The sequence below is a fragment of the Ascaphus truei genome, chromosome 4 (genome assembly GCF_040206685.1).
Source record: "Ascaphus truei isolate aAscTru1 chromosome 4, aAscTru1.hap1, whole genome shotgun sequence".
In the NCBI taxonomy this organism is placed as follows: Eukaryota; Metazoa; Chordata; class Amphibia; order Anura; family Ascaphidae; genus Ascaphus; species Ascaphus truei.
In genome coordinates this window covers 377784580-377803129 of record NC_134486.1, presented here as the reverse complement: position 1 = coordinate 377803129, position 18550 = coordinate 377784580, and the positions used below count along the sequence as shown (strand labels likewise).

Sequence of the window (18550 nt, the reverse complement as noted above, 5' to 3'; positions counted from 1 at the left end):
CACACAGACACACACACAGACACACACACACACAGACACACACACACAGACACACACACACAGACACACACACACAGACACACACACACAGACACACACACAGACACACACACAGACACACACAGACACACACAGACACACACAGACACACACAGACAGACACACAGACAGACACACACAGACACACACAGACACACGGGAAATTGGAACGGGGAGGAAATCGGAGCAGGAGGGCAAGGGGGAAGCAATTGAAGGCAGGCATGGAGCAGTAGTCACCTGACGTGCTCCATGCAGCAGGAAGAGGCGGGCCTCACTATGCAAGCTCCGGGCCAAAAAATATTCTGGCAGCGTTCCAACACGCGCCAGCCAATCGGGAGAGGGGTGAGGTTTTTTGTTTTTTTTTCTTTGCAAATATGTTCGTTGTGGGCCGCGAGTTTGACATGCTTGGTGTAGAGGTAAGGCATCGGTATCAGTATATGGAAAGTCCGGAGTTCGATCCCTGCATGTGTATTATACAAAAAAATTTAATGTTCAATTCCCACATGGTGTGTGTATGTGTCAATAAAGCATTGAATTTAATGTTTAAAAAAAAAAAGTGCCGCAGCACACGAGAGTTGACAGCTGCAGAGAGGAGAGTGAGGAGAGCACGTGTACACAGCCCTATGACGTGAGGAGTGAGAGATAGATACCATGGAGGTTTTCAAATCGGGAGCCATCCTCAGACCGCGTTATATTTGCGGATTTGCGTTGTAGCGGATCGCGCTATAACAGGGTTGAGCTGTATTATCTTTGGCTTCTCTTTTTGGTATAAATCCGGTTTGATCCCTCTTTACCAGTTCCGGTTGATATTCATTAAGTCTATTTGCTAATATTTTGGCAAGGATTTTGACGTCTACATTTATGAGCGATATTGGACGGTAACGTGCACCGTTTAATTTGTCCTTGCCTGGTTTAGGGATAACTGTTATATGAGCTTCTGACATACTGGGACAGGTTTCCCGTATCTCTCAATGTGTTAAACATACCTTGAATATATACTATCAGGGAATTGGCAAAAGTCTTTTAATATGTATGCGGCAGTCCATCAGGCCCCGGGCTTTTCACATTGGGCAGGTCTTTTACTACTTTTTCTATCTCATCCCATGTTATAATCGCATCGAGTTTAGCTCTCGCCTCGTGTGTGATTTGTTTTTTCCTATATTCATTTGATGGCTCTTCTGTGCACTTAGTTCCATAATGTATTTTTTATGGAGTCGTGCCCAAAACTGTACTTCCATATTCAAGATTTGGTCTTACCAATGCTTTAAACAGTTGCATAATTTATGCTTCCCTTCATCCTGTCCTCATTTAGTGCAAGATAAGATCTTATTTGCCTTTGCAGCTACTGAATGACATGGGGCACTATTGCTAAGCCTGCTGTCTACAAACACTCCTAAATCCTTCTCCATCAAGGTTTCACCTAATTGTGCCCCATTTTATTTGTACGGTTATTCTTGTTTCCCAAATGCAAAACCTTACATTTATCTGTATTAAACACGATCTTCCCAAGTTTCCAGTCTATTCAAGTCCTTCTGGAGAGAAATGACATCCTGCTCTAATTTTACTACCTTACGCAATTTAGAATCATCAGCAATGATGGAGACTTTGGTTTCTCTGCCAACCTTTTAGGTCATTAATAAACAAGTGAAAAAGCAGGGGTCCCAGCACCGATCCCTGAGGTACTACACTCAAAACTTTAGCCCAACCTGAAAATGTTCCATTTACGGCAACTCTGTTGTCTATACTTCAACCAGTTTTCAATCCATGTACAAATATTTTTACCAAGTTCAATTTTCTTTATTTTGTACACCAACCTCTTGTGTGGCACTGTATCACAAGCCTTTGCAAAATCTAGGTAGACCACATCAACTGCATTACCCTGGTCTAAATTCCTACTTACCTCCTCAAAGAAACTAATAAGGTTAGTTTGACATGACCTATCCGTCAAAAATCCATGCTGACTGGTACTAATAATTTTGTTCTCCATTAGGTATTCCTGAATATTATCCCGTACTAAACCTCCAAGTAGCTTCCCTACTGTTGATGTCAGACTTATAAGTCTGTAATTCCCTGGTTGTGTGATAGCTCCCTTTTTAAATATAGGCGCGCCACGTCTGCATTACGTCAATCCAGTGGTACCGAGCCTGTTGAAATGGAATCCTTGAATATTAAATGTAATGTTATGGCTATTACTGAATTTAGCTCCTTTAGAAATCTTGAGTGCATGCAATCGGCCAGGTGCTTTATTTACTCTGTTATCAAGCCACCAATGCCCTTCTTCCTCAGTTAACCAATTGTTCATTAATTTAGTGGTTGTGGCTTCCCCCTGCGGCACTACTTATTGTAATTGATTCTTCCCTGGTAAACACATTCTTTGCCTCTGTATTTAACACCTGATTTTTCCTAATCTCCAATAATTTGCCTGCCCATCTCACACTGAAAGGGTACGATACAGTATTCTCTTTTCTAATCTTTTTAGGGTTGATCTTTCTATTGCAATCCTTTTTTCATTATCCATTTTTGCTCATTTGATTGCCCTTTTGCAACTTTTGTTACATTCCTTATAATTTTGAGTAACAGCCCGCCCCACAGTAAGTAAGCAAGCTTCCGCCACCCACCCCCGTCATACACCGCACCCAAAGTCAGCTGCCGCAGATAAACCCCCACGGCCGACCCCGCAGCGTGCGGCCGCCCCCTGTCAGTAACGCCCGCACCTGCAGTGAGCCAATGCCGCACAACACTACCACCCACCCCCCCCATGAGCCGCCGGTGAGCTCTGAAGGGGGGGGGGGGGGAATTGGCGAGGTGAGGGGGGGGGGGAATTTGAGAGGTGAAGGGGGAAGGGCCAGGCCGTGACCGGGGGAGGGAACTCGGAGCTGTGAGGGGGGGCTGCACTGTGAAAGGGGGGGGGATCGGAGATGTGAACGGGGGGGGGGAGGAGAGGGAATGGACCTGTGAAGGGGGGGAAGCACAGATGTGAAGGGGGGGGGCGGCGCTATGAATGGGGGGTGGGCAGGAGCTGTGAACAGGGGGGGGGGGGACCTGAGCTGTACACTGGGGTGGGCTGCATTCATGTGCAGGGGGGCACGGATTGCTGTGAATGGGGGGAAAGAGAGGGGAATAGGGGGAGCGGGAAAATTCAATCCCGGGCAACACAGAGTATATCAGCTAGTATTGGATAAAAACAAAAAGGGCAGTGCCCGACTCATAGTGAAGTGTGTGAACAATTGTCATTGGCATGAAACAGTAAGTAACGCACATACAACAAAGATTTAGTTGTATGTGCGTTACTTACCTTTTCAAACCAATTGCAATTCTTGATGTACTTCCCTATGAGTCGTGTGCTACCCTTTTTTGTCTTTATCCTAGATCTGGGATGCCGAACCATCTTATCTGGATAGCAACAGACTCCCTGCACACTGGTATGGCTTTCTGCTGAGGAAAGAACTCTCTGTCTCTCTCTCTCTCTCTCTCTCTCTCTCTCTCTCTCTCTCTCTCTCTCTCTCTCTCTCTCTCTCTCTCTCTGTGTCTCTCTGTCTCTCTCTGTCTCTGTCTCTCTCTGTCTCTGTCTCTCTCTGTGTGTGTCTCTCTCTCTGTCTCTCTGTGTGTGTCTGTCTCTCTCTCTCTCTCTGTGTGTGTCTATCTCTCTGTGTCTCTGTCTTTCTCTCGCCACGCTTACAATCCTTGCTATGGCGACGGCGTGACGTCATCCATCGCTGTTGTAGCAGCGATTTTTGCTTATAGTGTTATAGATGAGACAGCGACTGGGGGGCGTGACCATGAGCGGTTCGTCCTCTTTAGCTGAACCTCTGACGTCACGCTGCGGTCGCTGGAAAAAAAAATTTTCATTGACTTCCAGCGATCAAACCATTCCATCGCTCCTACTATAGGCGCACGCGACTGATTCAATACATTTGTTTTGACACAGCGTCGCCGGGACTATAAGCGCGGCCTTTGTCTCTGTGCCTCTGTGTCTCTCTGTCTCTCTCTCTCCCTCGGTGTTTTGATTTTATGAAGGTGAATACAGTAGACTGTGTTGCATCCTCCTTTATAGGCTATTTCAGCCTGATTCATAACGGTATTTATTCACTGCATTAGCACTCTTGACTTGCTTATTGATAATTGACCTATAATCGATATGTACAGTTCTTGCAGTGCGCTGCAATTCCTCCCCAACTCATGGTGCAATTTGGGATGAATAATGGAGCAAAGCTCCTTGATACGTTGACGGTCTCTGCCATAAAATTATGCATTTGGCGTCAGTTTTGGTACAATGCTACCGTTTGCGCCACTTGATGCATAGCCCGTTGACATTAGCTTCTAGATATACAGTATTTAAGAAGAAATCTTGGCATGTGCAGTGGTAGTTCGATTGTATGGTCTTGGGTTGTATAGACTTCAAAGTACTTCATAGATAAAATTGGTAAACTGAGCTTTTGAAACATCAGATTTCTTTTCAAGTGTAATGTCTGAAATCGAAACATCATAGGTTTCTTCTGTGATGTACACTTTCATTTCATCTATGAAGAACTGTGGTGTTGGTCCGGTAAAAGGTATCACAACCTACACCGTATTCTGCAATTCTTCAAGACCAATGCGGCTACTAGAATTGTGAACTACATTGTGGTGCAGAATGTGATGTCAACAGGCACGTCTTTTCCTTCACCTTAAGCCTAAAAACACTCTTGATCTCTTACAGCTGCTGCCTCTGGTGCCAACAGCCTTGCAGGAGCCACGAATAGCATCTTCCGACAGCTTGGCCCTCAGCAGCAACAGCAACATCAGCAGCAGCAGCAGCAACACCAACATCAACAACAGCAGCAGCATCAACATCAGCAGCAGCAGCAGCATCAACATCAGCAGCAGCAACATCAACAGCAGCAGCAACATCAGCAGCAACAACATCAGCAGCAGCAACATCAGCAGCAACAGCAACATCAGCAGCAGCAACCAAATGCCAACCTCCACTCAAGTTCTTTCTATGGCAACAGCGCCATGACCAACAGCTCTCAGAGCAGCTCGCTGTTTTCTCAAGGGCCGGGGCAGCCAGGGAACACCTCCCTTGGCTACGGAAACAGCAGCTCCTTGGGAGCAGCTATTGGCTCCGCCTTTGGGGGATTTGGCTCATCGGGTAAGTTACAATATCAATGGGCTTATCTAAATGGCAACTAAACCAGGTCGGGCTTTGGACAACTGGACCAAAATCACTTTCATTGTGTGAGTGTAATTGATTCTCCTATGCAATACCATGTTCTGTTTTTCTGTCTTTTTTTTTTTTTTTATTTTTTTCATCAATCACAAAATTGTACCAGTAAAGCAAAAGTAGTTCACAAAAGAAAAATTGACCAAAATTGAACTAGTATGCTCTGTGTTAAGGTAGTTAATGCAATGAGGCATTTAATTAATGGCTCTGGCTAAATATGTTCAATCCTAGCACAGGGATAGCCAACTCTAGTCTTCAAGAGCTACGAACAGGTCAGGTTTTCAGGATATCCCAGCTTCAGCACCGGTGGATCAATCAGTAGCTCAGTCATTGACCGAACCACCTGTGCCTTAAAACCTGACCTGTTGGTAGCTCTTGAGGTACTAGATATGGGGTAACCAACTCCAGTTAAGTATGTTATATTAGGTCCAGCTCCAATTTTTTGGGGCAACTAAACCTCTATAAAGGTTGTGCTTCTTTGACTATATTATAGTTCTAACTGACTCATTAGTTGGTTAACCCGCTTTATTACCGGGTCATATATTTTCCCATTCATTTATGTTATTCTCTCCAGCACCGTGTGCACACGTCATTGTGTGAGTCTTTAATGTTATGCTGTCAAGAACATCATTTGCTGTATCTATTTACAAAGCATCTACCCAAAATGTTCCCTCTTCTCCCCCCCCCCCCCCCCAAAAAAAAAAATAACCCTGCTTTCTTGCCAAAGGACTCCTTAACCCTAGCAGGTTTCAAAATGAACACATACAAAAAAAATTAGAACATATGGTCTGTGAATTAGTGGTTTTACTGGTACTTGTGCTGTCTGCTTCCAGTTTTATTCTCCAGGCAGACACAATCATATGGTGGGTACAATGCTGAAAAAACTCCATTGTACAAACTGCATAAGAGTACATTAGTGTCTTCCACGGGTCCCCAAAACCTGCTCTACCGTATTGTCGCTGGTCACGCAGTGACTAAACTGCACATACTTAATGTTGACCTGTCAGTGAGCACAATGTGTGTTTTTTTTGTTCCTCTGTACATTTTGAGCATTGGTATTTTACTACCCATCCTCGTGCACCTCAGAGCTTAAGACAGGGGTGGCCAACTCCAGTCCTCAAAAGCTAGCAACATGTCAGGTTTTTAGGATATCCCTGCTTCAGCACAGGTGGCTCAATCAGTGGCTCAGCCTACGACCTGTTGGTAGCTCTTGAGGGCTGGAGTTGGTTACCTCGGCCTTAAAGTAAACATATACAGAATCAGAAAAAACACTAAGAGGTTGTATCTTTGTGTAACCCTTAGTGTGAGCTGGTTTACGCATTGGAACCGTTGCAGCTTAACAATGCAGAACATTGCTTTTCCCGGGAATGCTCTTAAAGGTGCAATCCCATGTAGGGCCTCCGGAAAAACCTTTTTGTAAAGAATGAAACGGCATAGATGGTTTCCCCTTATTTTTCGCCTTACATTTTTTTGGAAATGAATGACAAATTGTAATTTCTTGTTGGCCTCTGAATGGGGAAGTGTTTGTCAATCAGGTGTTTCCTTTACCCTTCGCCCACCCTGACCATCAGAGCGGGAATAAAGAGAAGGTCTTTGGCTGTACAGGCACTTGTTGAACATAGAGGGACATTAGACAGAAGGGAGCAGTCAGAAAAAAATCAACCCCCCCCCCTCCCTTGTCTCCGCTCACAGCCCCTCCGGCACCACACGATCACATGATCGCTCCGTCACAGATGATGGAACGAAGGTGAGATGTCCTCCCCATTCCTGTGACGCTCAGAACGCAATCTCCCCCAGGGGAACGAGCACTACATCACGGGGAACCCAGTGTGCCACAACGTCTTGGGGCACTCAGAGGGTGAAACAATTATTTCTTTAAAATTACACCTAGGTGTCAGATTTGCGTAAGAAATGCGTCAGTCACCCAGATATAACCATATAAACGGAATTGGCATTCGATCACTTTTTATCCCAAGAGGGATTGCGCCTTTAAGTGAAATCTCTGCAAGAAGGGACAACAGGGTAATGCAGGTTTTAGGGGGGCCTGTGGAAGACATGGGAATGCCCCTCGTGTGTGCGTGTGTGCGTGTGTGCGTGTGTGTGCGTGTGTGTGTTTCATTTGCATTTTCCAGGCAGCAGTTATTTGAATCAATTATTTTCCTTGATCCATCCATACATGAATATAAACTATGATGGGTTTGCAGGTAACCTTGACATTTCTTCATTTCAGTCCCGCGTGCAATATTTTGATTTTATCGTCTGCTTTTGCCTATCTCTCTGTCCGCTGCGCGGGCGAGAGGCAGCTGCAGAGAACACAGACTTCATCCGTGTCAGATCCCCCCTGGCATTAATGTCACACTAGATCTCTGAAGCAGATTATGTAACCACAGTGGTTTTAGATCTGGGTGATTCCCACCCTCAGAGGTGGCTCGTTTATATGCATCTGCCAGAAAATTCATGGCCCATGGAACAGTTGCACCTGGAAACGTCGCCCTCCTGAGCTGAAAATACTGAATACACAAGCTCCAAAATGTATTTTTTATTTATTTTTATTTTTTGATCCAATACCTTAATGCAAGGGTGCTAAACTCCTTCACGCCCCTCCCTCTCACAGCTCAGGTTTTCAGGATATCCTGCTGTGTGCAGTAAAGATTTACCCAAGTGGCCATTCTTCAAATGCACATAGGGGGTATTATAATTCAGTAAGGATCTGAATGTAATGTTTTGCTAATGGACCATTCATTTTATATTTGTATAAGATTTTTTTAAACTAATAAATGGGGTGGAGGGGAAATGTAGCTTTCATATGCACTGCGTTAATGGTTTCTTTTTGTATTCAAGTAACTTCTCGCCCCGGCTTCCTTTTACTGGTTTAGTGAAAAATGTGTGACTTTATGAGAGAGAAAAAATGAAACTGGGGCATTCAAATGAGCTAATATCAGAGTCCCATCGGAGCATATTCATACCAGTAGCCAGGATCATGTAAACGGGCACGTCACGAAGGGCACTGCCATACAAATGCCGCTTTTGGTTCTAGGTGTTGACGTGTGGAGAAAAAATTTAATCTGAATTTCTGATAAAATCTATTCCCAAACGATATTTCTAAATTGTAATTTTTTTCACCTAAAATGTTGGTCCAAAAAAATAATCGCAACTAAACGACTTGTAAGCCTTACTGCAATATTTCTAGTACATCATTTTATTGCTTGGCTGTTACTGTTTTCATAGTTTATTTTTGTTAATGTCTCCCTGACGCTAGTTTGGGATGTTCCTTTCTTTAACGCTGTGTATTTAATTAGTTTTTTTTTTTTTTGTTTTTTTTTTTTTGTTTTTGTTTCATTTTTATTTCTTCAGTCGGAAGTTCCGCGAGTAGTAATGCCTCAAGGAGAGATTCCCTGACGGCTAGCTCTGACTTATACAAAAGGTCTAGCAGCAGCCTGGCACCCATAGGGCAGCCATTTTACAATAGCCTGGGATTTTCCTCCTCTCCAAGTCCAATAGGCATCCCTCTGCCAAGCCAAACGCCAGGACATTCACTAACGCCACCGCCATCACTTTCATCACATGGATCCTCATCCAGTTTGCATTTAGGTAAAGCAAACTTTTATTATTTGTGTGTTTTTTATGTGCGTTTGTGAATGTGGTTGTGTTGTTTTTTTGTTAATTTGCCATTTTGCATTGTAGATGTTACTGATGTGGTACTTTTTTGGAAATGTGTATATATGTTGTGAGCATGTCTTTGACTTGCAGGTTTATAAATGAGATGAAAAGCGGACGTGGGACAGGCCACAGTTTCCACGTGGGTCCGTGGTCCATTTTATGTTTTTTTTGTGTATGTTGATTGTGCATCGTCTTTGGAGGTTTTATATTTCTTCATGTTTTTCACATTCGTTTGAGATGTATACATTAAATGGGTTTTTATACAGAAGGGAAGGACGTGATCAAGTACCATGGAGGTGGTGGACCTACCCTGGGAATGGGGGAGATGGACCATGAGGCTTGGGGAGATAGGAAATGATACCAAATAAGATCTCCTCATTGAGTGGCGGCTATAAAGATAAATAGAAAGATTGATTCTTTGTATCCCAAGTATCTGTTGCAACATGAAGACTGTCTTGTGCAGAGTGTAGTCTTTTTATGCAAGCGCTCTTCCTGAATTGAAGGTTTGTTTTTATAACCCTCTCACTGGCAAGCTAGTCGGTGGGAAACGGTCACAGAGGTAAAGAAGTGTGAACACATGCGCACGGATGACAATTTAAATGTCCCAGTTGTCCCAGGGAAGACTACAGTAAGTGTTTGTTTTTTTGTACGCAGATCCAGTGCACAGTATCTTGCGTGCTAACTGCCCTATGTGAGAGCTAGCAAAACCGGTTCATTTGTTATATTGTAAATATCAACGATATTCATTTGTCACTGGGAACCAAAGCACAATAAAATTCTCCTTTTTTTTTTTGGCAACCTTATGTCATGCAGCAATGGGAAACGGCAGTAAGACAAATTAGCCAATTGAAGAAATTACTAAAAAAAAAATAAAAAAAACAGAGGAACCAGTGATGCTGTTTAGGTCCTATGGTGCTTTGTATGTACTAGCGTTGCAGGATTCCTAACTAATTACTGAAGTGACCCATTGTTTCCCGAAATAATGGGAACATTGTAATGTAGGTGGACACAATTTCCAGTTGTACAATAAATATTAGAGACTTGTATAAGTTCCTGTTCTGTAAGTGACCAGAGCATTCACCAAGTCCCAGAGCAATGTTGACATTTTCAACCGTGACTCATTCACAAAAAAAACTTTTTTTTTTTTTTTTTAAATTATTATTTATTGTCAGCCTTTTGTGGCAACATAGAGCCCCGGCAAACACTTCAGTACAGTGACACTGCAAAGTGGCAGAGATTAACCAGTGGGCATCTGATCCCACCCATAATTAATTTGGTGCTTGACACTGGGGAAGTGGGACAGCACAAAGCATGGGTGCTGGGATCTGTATGTTATCCTATTCCTATAGTAGCCTGACTGGGTATTGAATATGATTTAGATGCGTGTTCCTTTTAGAGCTTAAGACTCCCCCCCACCCTCTCATTACTCACTCATTCATGCCCGTTCTTTTTTTTACCGTTCATAACAATGATCCTACTAGTAAACACAGAGCTGTGCATTTTAGAAATGCAGCGGTGTCAATGGTGTGAGGCCAGGCAGAGGCCATTGGGCCCGTGAGAATCTTTTTAATGACTCTGGTGTCCTCTTGATAAGGCCGGTGAGTTACCAGAAGCTTGTCGCAATAATGTTCCTGAGGATCCCACAGAGTATTTTTTAGTATTGAGGATTATTGTACAAATATGGCCAATTACTGCACAACAATTTTTTTTGCTTAAGCCAAAAAAGGCCTGTGCAGTGGAGTTACAGCAATTCTTTTAATCCTATATTACCTTCCTTTACTCTCTTGTGAGTAACCATTTGTATTCAAACTGCATGTCCTTGCCAACTTTCCTGCTTCTCTTGTGCTTTTGCACATAACAATGTCTCTTGCAGATTTCTCTTGACACTTTTTTCCTTCCCCTCCCTCCCCCCCCTGTTTCTGTACTTTCTCTTTCAGCAAATGTAACAATAGAATTTGTCTTTTCTTATACCTCCTCTACCTTTTTTCCCTGTCGATCTTTCATTTCTTTACAGGATTAATCTGATTCCTCTAAAGCCAGGATTGCCTCCACCCGTTTCGATGTCCATCTCTACACTCCGCCCATTCCCTACTGCTCACAAGCCGCTGTCTACTGCAGGGCTGGGCAACTCCAGTCCTCAAGGGCCGCCAGCAGTTCAGGTCTCCAGGATATCCCTGCTTTAGCACAGGTGGCTCAGTCAAAGACTTAGCCATCTGTGCTGAAGCAGGGATATACTGAAGAACTGTTGGTGGCCCTTGAGGATTGGAGTTGCCTACCTGTGGTCTACTGGGACTCTTTTCCCTTCTGTGACTCTGTCCCACATCTCTAAGACAGCTTTTGACTTCGGCTTTTCTAGCTCCTTTGTAATGCTCCGGAGCCCCAGTTCTTTGACATTTCACTTTTCGTCTAAGGGTTTGTTTTGGTCCTGCCTTCTGCAAACTCCCCCACCCCCTCAGGAACTTGTAAAAAAAACAAAAACAAAAACTCCTGTTAAACGATTGCTTCGAACAATACTGACGGGAAAAAGTTCAGTTCCCGGCACATTTCACTGTATTGTACAGTAGAGAGGTTGTCTGATTTTCACCTCCTAGGTTTTTCTCCTCCTCCTTGCAAGTCACTGTGCCTTAACTTTACATCACATTATATATTCCATGGGTGAAACCTTTGTCGGATAAACTAGTATTCTTAGAATATGCTACCTTGTTCTGCATCAGTGAATCCATGTTTTGTAGTTGTAAACGGCTTTGTAATGTGTTTATTATCTCTAGTGTTCGATGCCGGGTGGGGTAAATGAGCAGGGTTATATAGTCTTGAAGCAGTTTCCCTTACTGGCTTTGCACAATGCAGGGACTCGGTGCTAAGGAGCATCAGTATTTCCATTGCTAGAACATTTAGGTGTTAAATTGGAAAGACCAATTATGATCGTAAACTGGTACTATACAATTTATAGTAATCTACCACGTTTTGTAAACCACTCTAAAAGCCTTCATCGGTTTTTGTTACTGAGATCACACATTTTGGGGTTTGATTCCAGCTTTGGGTACTGTTATCTTGTGCAAATCCCTGTATAATACAGTATTTGTTCCTTTCTCCCTTGCCATTTATGAGACTAGGGGGACAGAATTCTGTGGGCAGGGCTTCAAACACAGGGAGGGGCATGGATACCTCTTAACGAGTAATTTCCTCAAGTTATACTGGCTATACCAGGTCTTTTATTTATAATAATAATAATAATAATGATTATTATTATTATTATATTGTTATATTATACCATATTGTTATTGCAAATCTCGAGTACAGTAGTTTATGCTGTGTGTTGCTTATTTGTGTTGCTTATTTGTGTTTTTTTGTGTCGCTCTGCTGTCAGAGGGTATTAACCGATTTTATAGGGAACACTGATTTTAATTCAGAACATTTTAATCTCTGGAACACAAGGGGCTCTAGTTTTAAAAACCTTAAGCCAGGGGTCGCCAACTCCGCTCCTCGAGGGCCACCAACAGGTGGACTGGACCACTGATTGAGCTACCTGTGCTGAAGCAGGGATATCCTGAAGTCATCACCTGTCGGTAGCCCTTGAGGACTGGAGTTGGCCACCCCTGCTGTGTCATCCACAATCAGGTTCACACTATAAAGTTAAAATTGAGTTGAGCCAGTGTTTTTATATATGGAGGAATGTGTGTGATCTTTTAGACCAGGCCTGTACAACTCCAGTCCTCGAGGGCCGCAAACAGGCCAGGTTTTCAGGATATCCCTACTTCAGCACAACTGGCTCAATTAGTGGCTCAGTATGACTGAGCGACTAATTGAGCCAGCTGTGCTAAAGTAGGGAAATCCTGAAAACCTGGCCTGTTTGCGGCCCTCGAGGACTGGAGTTGTGCAGGCCTGTTTTAGACCTTTTATTTGTGTTCCAAACCATTAGACAGATTTATTTTTATTTGCCAGCTGCTAATTTTATGATGCTTTATTTTGTCTGAGTATCAGAGGTTCAGAAACTGTCTGTAGGTTGTATTTTCCCTTGAGCACATTGACTCCTTGGGAAAATATATGGGGTTTGAAGAGATCTGGCTGCCTGAGACACGCTCTCTTCAGATGTTTCCTATGATTCCTAAATGTGAACCCCATTTGTTGCTATTAAACACTAGTTTCATAAGATTTTGGGGACCTGGCTCCCTCAGTCCTCATTTTACAAATCCCATATCAAGTAGATTTTCTTTCTGGATAAATATTGATATTTACCGTGGTTAAGAATTTACAAGAAAACATAATCTGTTTTTGTGTTCGTTTTGTGCAACCACGTGGGCAGAATTATACGTTTCTTGCTTTTTTTTATTCCTCTGTTGGGGCGAGCAAATGGAGCGGTGTATGAGCCGATAAATTTATAGTATTTTGTTCAGCACACAGTTCTTCTAAACAATGAGGACAATTTAGCTTAGATCACATCCAAAGCTTCCCAAGTGCTTTTTCTGTTGGCACAATCGCTTCACATAGTAGTCATTATACAATCAAAATGGCTTTTTCATGTTCCCAAGAAATGAATCTTCAAAGTCCTTGTGAGCAGGGAAATCCTCTATTCTGGATTCTGCATTTCCCTTATTACGGTCATGTCTGAGTGTGTAGAGTAACAATTACAGCTCAACCCCGTTATAACACGAATCCGCTTATAACGCGATGCATGCGTGGCTCCCAATTTTCGTATTTATGAATACTTTACAACACTATTGGTATCTTAAATACTTTATTGTACAATGCATACAATTGTACATTATTTCTAACGCGATCCGCATATAGCGCAAGGTGATTCTTTGGACCCCAAGCACAGCGTTATAAAGGGGTTGAGCTGTAGTAACACACAGATTTGCAATAACGTATTACTCCTTTATTTTAGTGTGTGATACAAGGTAGGACCAGGGAAAAAACTGTGTGTAGGTTAAGTGCCATATTCCATTGTTCCGCTGTGTTACATTGGCTAGTCCGGGTTTGTCGGTAAGTGCACTAGAAGTTGTGATTTTCTTCCCGGTGGCAAAATGTTTGGGAGTGGAAAGGTGCGCGGTGCATCATTTATCCATGCACAATGTTGAACAAAAATCAATTTTGCTAAAACTAATTTTTTACTTTTGGAATTTTGTTACATAATGAAATCAACCAAAAATAAGGCGAAACGGGTGTAGAGAAAAGTGGCTGGAAAACTAGAAGCCTGAACTGTCAAATGAAAGTTATTGATTAACCAACATGAAATGAGGATAGTGAAAGTCGCTAGTTGAAGTCCACAAACAAGAAAATAAATGGCCCCTTATTCCATCAGGTAGAACCTGTCACACGAGACATCCCCTCTGATTTTCTGCTAACACGATCATGACCAGCTATTTCTAGAGCTTTTGGTTTTTCTTCTGATTGGACTCATTCACCCGTGACACAGAGCGGTCTTGTACTTGTTGCATGCTTGATTCATTGCCAGGATTGAGCCAGGTGTTTTTGTCATAGAACATTTGCACAGTAGATTAGTTCAGCCACTTTATTCCTTCTTCGTCTTGACAAAAGCCATATTTGTTCACAGGGTAGGTTGGGGTGGGTGTCTTTAAAAAATAATCCGAGCTCTATTCAATATTTCTACGGTCGAGAATTTGCACACTTGAGAACTGGGCAGTCTTGTGAGGCAGGATATTTGAACTGTATGCTAGGTGAGCTCATTGGTATTAAAAAAAAAAACCTGATAAGCGTGTGGTAATGTTAGGCCAGTTAATTAATTTGGTGAGGATAAATGCTGATGTGAGAAAGCCAGAGGTTCGGAAGGGGAATTTCTTAACCTGGAGACAGAGGAAGTTTGTATAGTAATGGGAATTGGGTGGCTTGCCAGACTTCATTGAACATGAAGAAAGTGAAGGAAATTGAAGAAAGCATGGGCACGTGTATACCAATAGGGAGGCATACATGTTTTTGTTTGTACAGGCCACTGAAAGTATGCATACCTAGTCTAACAAATCTCATTGATGGACTATCCTGGGCTTAAGGGATATACAAGTCTATATAACCCACCTCAGCAGAGTAACTGGTAGTTTGGATGTAGATGATGGGTGGCTGGGGGCCTAGACTTCACTATGCATGATAAGTGTATTACTCCTTGTATTGCTTTGTAGAGATGTGCAAACGTTTTTGCTGAACTTTGCGAACTGTGCGACGCGACATTGGCCCTTGCTGTTGCGCCAACAATCTTGTAAGCATTTTTTTGTTTTGCAAAAATGAACAAGCATTGATGCAGACCCTGAAATAACATTTTTGGAGGACAGGGTTGTATTTTGTAGAGGACCCATTGACTTGTAAAGTTGAATCTTTTGGGAGTCCTATAAAACGGGGCAAGTACTGTTCCTGGAAACTTGATACCTGGCAAAAAAAATCTATATGCAAATATGCTCATTTGAATAGCCGTTGGCTTATTACCTATGTATCTCGGGTGTGTTCACCATTATATCTTTACGTGTGGTAAAGATGAGTGTTTTGGGAGGTGTATGTCAATGGATTAAATAGGACTCTCTCCTTTTTGCAAATGCCCTGTGTTAGGGTCTGGATCTCTAAGAAATTCCTGCAGCATTGAAGACTTTATTATGCTTCTCCCTCTTTATTTTTTTTTAGCCCGGTGTAAAAAAAAAAATAGTTAGTAGCAAGCGCAGTTTTGCACATCTCTACGGCTTTGAGTTACTGCAGGTGTTAGATTTCCATCAGGGGGGAAGTTTATTAGCAGGGGTCAAGAGGAAGTACATGTGGGCCAAAAGTAAGGACTTCCTAATCCAAGTGCTGTCGGTAAAACGCACTGCCGGGCATTTGTATGCATTGCTGGCTCCTGTAGAATGTAATGGGTTATACCAGGGGTTCTCAACTCCAGCAGCCCCCCGTCCCCCCAACGGGTCAGGTTTTCAGGATATCTGTGACTGCATGACCTGTGCTGAAGCAGGATATCCTTAAAACCTGACCTTTTTTGCGGGGGGTGGGGGGCTTGAGGACTGGCGTTAAGAAGTTATACAGTAAAAGTTGAAACGGTTGCGGACAGTGATAAAATACCATGTATCCAACTATGAGAGATATGCACTGACAAAAATGCTTCATTGTAGGGGGACTAACGAATGGCAGCGGACGCTATATATCCGCAGCTCCTGGAGCAGAGGCAAAGTATCGTAGCGCTGCGAGCACTTCAAGTTTCTTTAGCTCCAGCAGCCAGCTCTTCCCACCCTCTCGCCTGCGATACAATAGATCCGATATCATGCCCTCTGGTCGCAGCAGACTGCTGGAGGACTTCAGGAATAACCGCTTCCCCAACCTGCAGCTCCGGGATCTCATCGGACACATCGTTGAGTTTTCTCAAGACCAGCACGGATCTAGGTGGGTTTACACCATGCCCCATGAGAGACCAGCATAGACCTTTTTTGTTTTCTAACCGGGACAACAGAAAACGGGTATTCGTTCAGCTCGTAGTCGAGTAAAAAAAAAAAATCTTGTTTGTTTTTTAACCAATGACAGAAGTTTAATAGCGTGACTTCAGCGTGTCGTCTTTCTCTGGGCCAAAGGTTCCAACTTGAAAGGATGGCAACGTTTGAGTCGGGGTTTATTGCCACAAGTGATCAGACGTTGGCCCCACTATTTATTTACCAAGCTGTGCTATTTCATGACTCCCTCCAGCACCGGAAGACACGTGTATGGCCCATTCACTTGAAGTTACTTTCAGCGCCAGGCGTGTCAAATGGAATAGCACCACTTGGTAAATATTGTCTGTTATTGAAGTGGGAATAATGTATGGACACAATGATGGTAGTGCTGTATTTTTGTCTGATCCTTGTCTTCTGGTGGCAAGACACAACCTTGCTGTGCCACAGGTTCCATAAATGAATCCCTTCAGTGATTTGTCATTTTTAGTGCAGTAGGTTTGTATGTCTTTATATGGCGCCATTAATGTACATAGCGCTTCACCGTAGTAATACACGTGACAATCATATAAATAACAAATAATACAAATAGCAGCTCATGGGAATAAGGGCTTCAGACATAGAAGTAACATTAAGGAAGAGGAGTCCCTGCTCCGAGGAGCTTACAATGTAATTGGTATGTAGGAAGAACGTACAGAGACAGTAGGAGGGCTTTCTGGTAAGTGCGTCTGCAGGGTGCCAAGCTTTATGTATCATGTATAGTATTGGGCAGTGCAGTGCTTTACTTAAGTAATAATCCCCTCAGAACAGGGCATTACTGCCCAATAATGCCCTGTTCTGAGGGGATTATTACTATTATAGGCTAAATGTAGGCTTTTTTCATAAAATAATAGACACTTTTGTAAAGATATATAACTCGGAACTACGCTGATGCACCTGTGTAGGAAAAATATGTAAAGTAGCAAATGAGGGGAGAGAGATGGGGGGGGGTTGAAGAGAGAGGTCAGAGAGGTGAGGGGGGGAGAGGTGAAGGGGAGACAAGTGGGGGGGACTGTGATATTAACTACAACTAAATAAAAAGGAAATACAAATTACCTTAGCACAAGCTATAGAAGTGGTGAGAAATATGACTTTGTTGCAAGTAACAAAGTTACAAGTTGGGACTCAGCAGCTTCTGACAGCACTAGCAGCTGTGAGAGAGGGAGAGAGACTGCTTTTGCTGCCTTGTTGTGAGAGAGACTGGTTATCCTGCTGTGTTGTGAGAGAGGGAGAGAGACTGCTTATCCTGCCGTGTGAGAGGGAGAGAGACTGCTTATCCTGCTGTGTTGTGAGAGAGGGAGAGAGACTGCATATCCTACCGTGCTGTGAGATGGAGAGAGACTGCTTATCCTGCCGTGTTGTGAGAGAGAGACTGCTTATCCTGCCGTGTTGTGAGAGAGAGACTGCTTATCCTGCCGTGTTGTGAGAGAGGGAGAGAGACTGCTTATCCTGCCGTGTTGTGAGAGAGGGAGAGAAACTGCTTATCCTGCCGTGTTATGAGAGAGGGAGAGAGACTGCTTATCCTGCTCAGTGAGGAGAGGAGCGGAGTTGCTGCCGGAGGACCTCCTGCATCTCTGAAAGGTGAGTTGGCAAGTTGTTAAAAATTCCGGGCATTACTGAATGAATAATGCCCGGAATTCTGACTAATCAGAGAGCAGGGATTTCAGTAATGCCCAGAATTTTACTGCTTTAGCCTATAATAATGAATAACAGCCTTCTCATGTTTTTTAGACCAGGAGTTTCGCTGTTCTGAAATCCCACGGTCCTATCATTTTGATGTTACACGTCTAGTTAAGCATTTTATGGGTTTGTTTGGGGATTATAAAGCCAAATTAGGGGGGCAGGGGTTTTGCCGTTAATTTATGTCCCTTTTATTTAATGCATTTCCATTCCATTTACCATTATTTCAGGTTTATACAACAGAAGTTAGAGCGAGCCACCCCAGCTGAGCGTCAGATGGTCTTCAGCGAGATTCTACAAGCAGCTTATCAGTTGATGACTGATGTATTTGGAAATTATGTTATACAGAAGTTCTTTGAAGTACGTGGTTTGCTGATCTCTCGCACAACTTTTTTGGAAGTGAAACTTCTTTCGTGGCACTGCTTTCCAAAAAAAATCTCATAGGGGGAAAAACAGAAAACGGTCACGGAAAAAATAACGGAAGTGACACTGCGCATGTGCAGAAGTATTTCTACAC

At 43.1% G+C, this 18550-nt stretch overlaps 1 protein-coding gene across 9 annotated transcripts in view; it reads left to right on the top strand.

The window, feature by feature from the left end:
• PUM2 (pumilio RNA binding family member 2) overlaps nucleotides 1-18550 on the top strand; it is a 101826-nt gene that overhangs the window by 64607 nt on the left and 18669 nt on the right. For all 9 annotated transcript variants that reach the window (XM_075598440.1, XM_075598432.1, XM_075598439.1 and 6 more), the window contains 4 exons: nucleotides 4739-5170; nucleotides 8597-8833; nucleotides 16006-16273; nucleotides 18264-18393. In XM_075598440.1, coding sequence (XP_075454555.1) covers nucleotides 4739-5170; nucleotides 8597-8833; nucleotides 16006-16273; nucleotides 18264-18393 — 1067 coding nt within the window. The remainder of the gene's footprint in view (nucleotides 1-4738; nucleotides 5171-8596; nucleotides 8834-16005; nucleotides 16274-18263; nucleotides 18394-18550) is intronic.